Genomic DNA, 8,864 nt, shown 5'->3' with positions numbered 1-8,864 from the left:
CTCCTGTGTCTTATCTGTGCCAGATGCAATTCATGTGCAGTCTTTGATAATTTCTAACAAGCCTTGCTAGGGAGGTAGGTCTAGAAGGCTCCTTTTTTTCATCTTTTTTTCTTTCTAGAATATAATTCTGATTAATTTTTAGCAGTCTCAATTGAAAAACAAATCCCAAGATTCCTCCCCTGAAAGTCATTGAGCTTTTCTACTCTGCTGTAATCAATTATTTTTTCCCTTTGATGTCACATTTCTTCTGTCTTCTCTGACACTTAACTTGAAAGTAACTTCATGTTGTTTGTGAAGGTAAGAAAATCTTAAGCAGTTTTCTGTTTCACAAAGTCTCCCTAATTATGCATGCTCATCCTGATCTATTTCAGAGGCAAGACTGATTTTGACATGTGTTTATTAAAACTCTTGGATCCTGACCTTTCAGCAGTGGTGGCTGTTTACATAATTAGTAGCAGCCCACTGTGTGCAGATGCACTGAGGGTTTGTTTGGGATAAGATGGACCTAGAAGTGATTTGACCGAGTGAAGGTGCAGCCTGGGTACACAGATGTGTCCTCAGGAGAGGGAAGACTGCAAGGCTGTGCCCTCTTAGGGCACCTAAGTGACCTCGTACCTTCAGCAGGATCCCCTGGCTGGGCTTACACAGTTCTGGTTTGCACCAGTGGATGGTGTTGTCATAGTCATTATCTTAGGCCAAATAAAACAGTTGTCTCTTTCTGCATAGTTTAGTTAGGGCTGGGAGAAGCAAACAGCATCTGCATGTCTAAATCATAACAGGAAGTTCTTAAAATTGCTGTTTCAAACACTGAAGCCAGAGCATGCACACAGTGTTCTGTGTTGCTGTCCCTGCTCCTGTCACAGAAAATTACTACTTCATAGGATATTCTATGACTCTATGATTTTTGGGTTGGGAGGGACCCACAAGATACTCACTGAGTCCAACTCCTGGCCCTGTGCAGGACACCCCAAGAGTCACACCATTCACCTGAGAGCATTGTCCAAACACCTCTTGAACTCTGTCAGGCTCAGTGATGCGACCACTGCCCTGGGGAGCTGTTCCAGTGCCCAGCCACCCTGCGGGTGAAGAACCTTTTCCTGATATCCAACCTAAACCTCCCCTGACACAACTTCAGGCCACTCCCACAGGTCCTATCACTGGTCACCAGACAGAAGAGATCTGCCAGCCCGTCTGCTCCCCATCATGAGGAAGTTGCAGACCACCATGAGCTCTCCCCTCTCCAGGTGTTTGGAGTTGAGTGCTGTGTGAGTGAGAGAAACCTGTGCTTGTTCTGCCATCTGCGCTCCTTTGGAACCATGGTGATAACAACACCAACCACAGTTAACTAAGCCTCTTTCTTATATACTGAATTATAAGTGCAGAGAGGAGTCTAGTGAGAAACAAGCCATTCTGAAAATTAAACAGTATTTTTATTATGGATATTCTGTCAAGGCTTGATAGAGCAGTTAGAAGAAATGCTTTTTGTCAGTTATATAATTCCAAATAAAAAGATCAGAATCATTCCACAAATGCTTTTTTGTGCTCTACAATAAAGCAAAGGACCTTGATTACAAGAACAGTTGTACTTCTAAATCACCCAACTTGGGGCAGTTTTCAACTGAATTTCTCATTGTCCAGTTCTAGAACTTCATAAAAGGAACTTGGAGCGGTTTTTCTGCTGCACGCTTCAGAGCCAATGCGTAAGTATAAACCCTGGCATCTACTGCCAGATGTTCCTCTGCTACTAGTTCTGAAAATAAAAGAAAAAAATTATGAGATGCTCTTAAAACCTCACCTTTACAGAAATGTAAGTCCTTGCTAAAATGAAGATATGTAGCGTTCTAGACACTGCAAACACCTACTGCTATGACTCATTCTCATACCTGGCCAGGTCTCTCAAGGCTTTTTGCCTAACATACAGTATTCCAGGATGTGAAATACCACGAGGAGCCCTGAGAAGGAAAGGGATTCCTGAAGTTCAAGTTAGTGCATTTAATGTGTCAGAAAGCTCCTACCATCAATCCTTTGAAGCAGGTCGTTCTTTGGGAGTGAAACAACTTCCACAAATTCTAGGAGAGAAGAAAAAGATTTACATACCCTTAAATTAGTGAACAGTAGAGAAATTCACCTCTGTGTTCTGTTTCTTGCATTTTAGAAGGGGAAAGAAACTGATTTAATGCTCATCACCATCCAAAACTTGTAAGCCTTATCAAAAAAAAGTCAATTAAATGGGGGAAGACAGTGACTGGGTTCATTAAAACACATGTTTGGCAGAAAGAAGCTGGGAAATAGTTAGGAAAAAAGTAGCTGACAGCTACGAAGGATTAGAATCCTAAAAGGAGAAACCTCCCTTTTGAGAATGGAAAATACACTGTTGAAGGAGACTTTTGTTTGGCTTCTCTTGGAATGGATTGGAGATGCATTTCAAGACCAAACCATCTCAAAGGGTTTGTTCATGATGAATTAATGTTGGCCTACCCCTCCCCTCTCTCTCTGAATTATTTGTCTTTGGGGCTTGACCTATAGCTGTTGGGGGTTCATTAATTTGAATTTTCTGTAATACTGGTGCTATAGGTGCAATACTTGGAAAGATAATTGACGCAATCATGCCCCACAGGAATTTGCATCTAGGCCAAAGTCAACCTCAGGCACATTTGATTAGGGTCAAGAGATTACCCAAGCACAAATAAAAACCAGTTTTAACTGACTTTTTCTAAGTAAAACTTGCCACACGAAGATCACACTTGACCTTATTGTCAATGGGAACAGAGTCACATTACATACCTCCATCATCTGCAAGTGAAAAAAGAAGAAGTTAAGGGATTGAAATACACTAGAATTTACAGTTAAAAAGCATTTGATGGCTGACTGACTGTGATTGACACTAATTACTTCGGAGTAAAGCTACAACTGAGAGCAGTATCTAGGTTCACAAGTGCTTATGGCCCTCACTGAAATTTGGCACCGAAATGTTTTATTTTGAGTGTGCCACAGCTGACACTTCACATCTGGGCTTCTCCAGTGAATTCAGCAGAGACACACTCTGCTCATCTAGACTGCAGGATATGATTGGAAGGATGTGCAGCATCCAAATCAGCTAGGCCAGAAGAGATGCAGTGGTGGGGTTAATTGTTTTAAACCCATTGTTTTGTTATCTTCTCAAAATTTTCAAATAAATGGTACAAAACTCACCAAGGTTTTGCTTAGGTCTCGTGTTCTCAGCCTCATCTCCATTAATGATGACACTCACTATGTGTGTGGTGCTGTTTGACACACCTGGGTCCAAGCACAGAGCTGCCAACAAGTACATTTGAGAGAGGAGAGGTTCATTTTCAAAGCAGGAGTCAGGCACCTTGACATTTTATCAAAAGCTTTCACAGAAATGTATCTGATACAATAGAAGAATATATATTTGGCAGACATTCATGCTGTAAGAGTAGCAAAAACTTTGTTTTCACATGTTCTTAGAAGTAATGTGTCTGTAACTCTGAGCTTTTTTACAGATCCCTGGTAAGACTTGTCTTCAGCGGCCAAGTTTACTTTCTATTCCACAGACTCAAGATTTACTGTAAACTATCCCTTACAGACTTCCTCAGTCTGTTGGGGTCTAATTTTGCCATCACCTGTCTCCAGCCTCTCTCAATCCCCAGCATGCAGTTGTACCCAGTAGCTGAGAGACAAGTCTCAACTGCAATGACATTTCCTTGAAATCCTACCTAAGTTGCCTCACCTACCTTCTCAAGTTTGATTTATGATCCTCATTTTGCCTTCATTTTATCTTATGTTGGAAGCATGGGATTGGAACAATCATGTTCCAAAGGATCTCTGAATTTACTCCAATTACTCTCCTTTCTTCTTTCCAGCTGGAGAACCCAAGTACAGTTACCTCCCCACAGCTGACAGGAGGGTGACCTCTGCATCAGGCAGCTATTTTTTTCTAAGTTCACAGATGCTGTTTACAGAAGTCCAGCAATTTAGACCTTTACACTAAAATGCCAAATCACAGCTTGAATAATTGGGTTTTGTGTAAAGGACCTTAATTAATAGCATTTTCCTCCCTACAGACATCAAACTTTTACTTCAGACAGAAGTTCAGCAACTGACGCACATCAAGGACCGAAGTTTCACTTTTACAGCCATGAGATGCTACCCTGCTAATCTGCATAGGCTTTGCTGCTTGGATTTTCCCTTTGGTTTAGAGCGTTTTAGACATTTAGAGTAGCCACCAAGACAGAATTAGCTTTGGTGGGAAAAAATAAATAAAAGCAAAAGACCTGGAGTACATTCAATGACTTCCCCTTTATAGCCAGTTTCTTCCTTCAGCTCTCGAAGTGCAGCACTTTCTGCTGACTCGTTTTCCTCAATAAGGCCTGGGAGATACATAATACACAAAAACAATTAAAAGCCTCTCACTTAACTGCAGTACCCATCCCAAGATTAATCAAGCTTTATGGAAGAGGGGAAACATCCTCACTACTCTGTCTTTACAGAGGGATAAATGTTAGGAAAGATTCCAGTCCCTGGATTCATTATGCTGCTGCCCACATCCTTAACTGATTATCTACACAATCACGCTGCCTTCCCCAAAAATGGCATTAATATTCTCATGAGGGAAAGAAGCCAAATGCTTTGACTCTTAGAGAAAGGAGAAGTGGAGGGAATTTTCTCCAATCTGCTAAAACAAGCTTATTTTGTTTTTTTCCTTATCAAATATTTCTATTTTGGAATAGCACATGGAGCTCAGCATGGTTTTCCAGCTAGAGCTTCATTAAGATCACAGGACCAATTAGGTTGGAGAAGACCTTGGAGATCATCAAGTGTAACCTATAAAATATATATAACCTATAAAACATATAAAGATTGACACTCCAAGCACATTTAAACACACTGAACCATATGTGACTCATCCCAATGTTTCAGCCATGTACCTGCAGGAAATTCCAAGCAGTAGCCATTGATTGGGGGCCTGAACTGTTTCACCAGCACAATGCAGTCGTAGTGCAGGGTTCTCTGTAGCACTGCTATCACTGCTACACCTACAGCAGCGATGGGAGACACAAGGACATGGAATGTGAGTGTAGCAGAAAGTGAGATTTTAGTACAAGATCTGGAAAGGAACCCACACACTGCTACTCTGAGCAATGTTTAGATGCCTGCTCCAGAATCCTGAATGATGAATTTAAGCTTTTTATACCATGCATGGTGAGAGATCTTCAAAGCTCCCCACATGTGAGAGGCACACATACCAAAGAAGACTGAGCCTCAGGCAAGGGCTCTCCTGCCTGCAGAAACTGTTTGGAAGGCTCTGTAGGGAACTCTCTACTACACTCCTTCCATGTGTAAATCATGTCCCAAAGAGCCCCTTGACCCCTTGGCCCCTAACAGGAGACCCAATCACCAGTTTGTGAGCTACTCCATGTCAGGGTACCCATGATATCTTTGGAAGTGCTCCATCATTTTAAAGTGAACACAATGATCTTGGGAAAGCACTCCCACCAGTAAGGTTCTGGTTCTTCAGCACTTAAGCTAGCATTTCATTAGCTCAGGGGTATAGCCAGCTCTGCCAAACTACCTGTTCTACAGCCTCATTCATTCAGGAACAGATCAGCTCTAAATCTGAACTGTCAGCTTATCAGAAGCGCTTTTACAGGGCAAAAATGCAAACAAAAAAAGCCACCAGTGTCTTACCATCAGCTGTAACTCCTTTTTTGTTGCCAGTGCGCTTTACAGTTTCCCAAGTTCTGTTTAAACAGAGAAAAGAACAAATGAATACCTAAATCATCTTCTACCCTTGCTACTTTCATTAAAAGCAAAAGGTACCATCACACAGTGAGGTCTTTTAAGAAGCAACCAGCCTTAGGCAGGCCCTGTCATACCCTGGCACTATAAAATGTCTATAGCATAATTTTCTTTTGCCTACTTAAGGAAGGAGAGAGGAAATAGTTAATTTTAGTTACACAAAAGATCCAATCTTGCTAATTGTAAGAGGATACTTTGCTGATGAGCTGGGAGGCACTAGAGAAAACAATCAGTACAGAATCTAACACATTAAGGGGAGGGAACTAAAGCCGTGTACATAATCCTACATAAACACAGCAAAACTAAAGAGTACAAAAGAATTGGACAGAAATAATAATACACAAGAGGACATTAATTTGTCAATAATATGCAAGGTCCAGCACCACCAACAGGGAAAAAAGAACCCTTAATGAAGAACCAGAAAAGCCTCAGGATGGACTCTCTGATTGTCACAGAGTAGTTGCACAGCTAGAACTTCCTTCTGTGTAGCATCTTTCCAAAGAACTGGAAATGCAAGACAATCCAGGGTCCAACATGCCCAGGAGGATTTAGGAGCCAAATTCAATCCAAATGCTTGCACATCTGCTGGAGTAAATCTCTTTCCCCTGAACAGCAGGAACTCCAAAGGAACCTCACAATGAATAGCTCTCATCTTGTGTGGAGTGATGGGTTTGTAATGCTCATGTTCTCTAGCCTGGGGCCAGTCTGTACAATTGGGAATCTGGAACACCAGAGAGGCAATTACCTGGTTTTCCCAAAGGGATCCGTATAAGTTGTTTCTGCAAGCTTCAACCATTGTCTTTCTACTATTACCTAAAATAAAGAACTCTTTGTTAAATACATTATAAAATTAATCCAAAGATTTGGGAGAAACAACACAACTATTTTTAGATCCTTCTGAAGACAAAATTTCAGCATCACAACACATGCAAGAATGTGCAACAGCATTCCTGCTGCTAATACAGAAAAAAACATTTACTCTAAATTCTTGAATATGAATAAAAAAATAACCCCAAGACAGTAACTTTTCTTAACATGAGTTTAATAACCAAGTTTTGATGAATTCAGTGGGATTTTACGTACTGGAACATCTTCATTTTCTAAGTAGGATTTTGCAAGGGTAATATATCAGCTCCATAAGGGTCTCTGGGCTGCACAGACTTTAACTGCACTGGTGCCCACGAGTGCCCCATCAGCAGAGAGCACAGCCCAAAGGCTGAGCATGCACGACTGAAAACCAAACTACCCTGAAACTTTTCTTGCCCTGCCCTCAGACTGTGGCCTCGTGTAACTGCTGTTTTCTGCAGCTGTGAGAGTGATACATACCTGCCCCTTCAGGATTCTGAGAGCTGCTGAGAGAGCACTTGGCACTAACACTATGGCCAAATCTCTTTTCTGAGCTAAATGAGTTTATATTCCCTATGATGTTTCCTCATCTTTCATGTAATTAATTTAAAAGAGAAAAATCCCTAGATATTAGCCCTGCAGTTTGCTTCTTTTATTGTAACTTGTTTTAAAATGAGTTATTTTTATTATTACTTTGATGGGTAAAGAATATCTGCTCACAACAGTCTGAATGTGCCTTCCCAGAAAAAGGAAGAATCAAGGAAGATCAGCTCCCACTTTTCATGGAAAGTATTCCAGCATCAGACCACACAGTTACTGCAGTTACAGAACCACTTCTGATATAAGAGCCACTGGCAGAGAGAGGGTAAACACTTCTCTGTATTAAGCCCACAAAATGATTGAAAAAAATAAATAGATTAATATATGTAAGATCTAATTATAAACTTCCAGTGATACCAAAGAGTACATTGTTTTAAAAGAGGATAACTAAGAAACATTACAAAAAAACCCCAACCAACAACAAACCAAACAAACCCATAAAAAACTCAAGCAAAACCAAGCAAAAAATAGGATAAAATGAAAATGCTGATGCAAAAAAAACATGCTCTTAATAGAAAACCCAAAAAAATTACAAAAATTAAATCCTTCATGCTTGTGAAATATTCATATTTAAAAAATGTCCACGAGAAAAGATATAAATCCAAACAAATCTCTTCTTTCCTTGTGCCTTGAAACTGGAAGAAATTACAAGACTGTGTTCACTCCATGAAGAACAAATAAAAGAAACCACATTTGTGTTATAACAAGAGGGGGACACTGCCAAACCTGCCTCAACACCAAAGATTAACTACTAAGAATTCACTTAAAAGGGAACAGAAACAAATACAGGCAGTGTAGGGTGAAAGTGCTTCTAATAAGAATGAAGTACCTCCAGAATCCTTCCTTAGGACTGGTATTATTCTTACTACTTCCTTACTGATGTCTTTGAAACGGCGATTATCTAAATTCAAATCTTTCCAGGAAACATAAAAGGTGGTACAATCCTAAATGTTAAAGCAACCCTTAGTGGTTTACCATCTTAAAGAAACAGAAAGCTGTTTGAAATAGAAAACTGTTGCTGAGTTTCATAACCCACTAATTTGTAAAGTCTCTCAGAGGTACCAGCATTATTTCTGAACATTGAAAAACCTCCTGAACAGACAATACAAGAAACAGATGCAAAATCCGAAAAAAGAAAAGCAGCTTAAAATAATTTTATACTAAAATAATTCATAATAATCTTAATAATAAGATTTCTCTCTCCTCATTGACAACCTGTATAGTTATTTCAATAAAGAGGAACGTCACATCTTTTAAACTCTCTGACAATCAGGAAGAAGTGCTCTGTCTGTTGAGTAGGTTTTTATGAACATACAGCCTCTACAGCATTTTGTACTCTGCACCCACAAACTCACAATAATTGTTACTTAACAACAAAACATGTCAAACCCAAGCACGCTGTACCTCTTCCTTAAGGACGAATTGTTTAGCTGTTTTTGCAACTTCTGTGGATGTCTCAGCTGCCATTTTCAGGAATGTTAGGCTTTCCCCTCCTGTGCAAAGTCCAGATATATATGAAACACAATCAATATTTGCTTTCAGTGTAAAGTTAAAAGGTTCATTTCTGCACTGTAAATTAACAAATATAGCTTGCTGGAGAAAGCCAGGGACTTGTGATG

General features: G+C 40.1%; 1 protein-coding gene across 1 annotated transcript; it reads right to left on the bottom strand.

Moving 5' to 3' along the window:
• Nucleotides 1–1,546: 1,546 nt before the first annotated feature.
• On the bottom strand, nucleotides 1,547–8,758 carry NUDT5 (nudix hydrolase 5). The gene is given in 8 exon segments (XM_082280055.1): nucleotides 1,547–1,750; nucleotides 2,016–2,067; nucleotides 3,185–3,294; nucleotides 4,275–4,370; nucleotides 4,929–5,036; nucleotides 5,689–5,741; nucleotides 6,545–6,612; nucleotides 8,650–8,758. Coding segments are annotated over 8 exon segments (660 nt in total). The 5' UTR covers nucleotides 8,713–8,758; the 3' UTR covers nucleotides 1,547–1,640.
• Nucleotides 8,759–8,864: the final 106 nt, after the last annotated feature.

The sequence above is a fragment of the Coloeus monedula genome, assembly GCF_965178545.1.
Source record: "Coloeus monedula genome assembly, chromosome: 4".
NCBI lineage: Eukaryota > Metazoa > Chordata > Aves > Passeriformes > Corvidae > Coloeus > Coloeus monedula.
The sequence above is the reverse complement of the archived record's forward strand: the minus strand, read 5'-3'. Positions and strand labels throughout refer to the sequence as shown.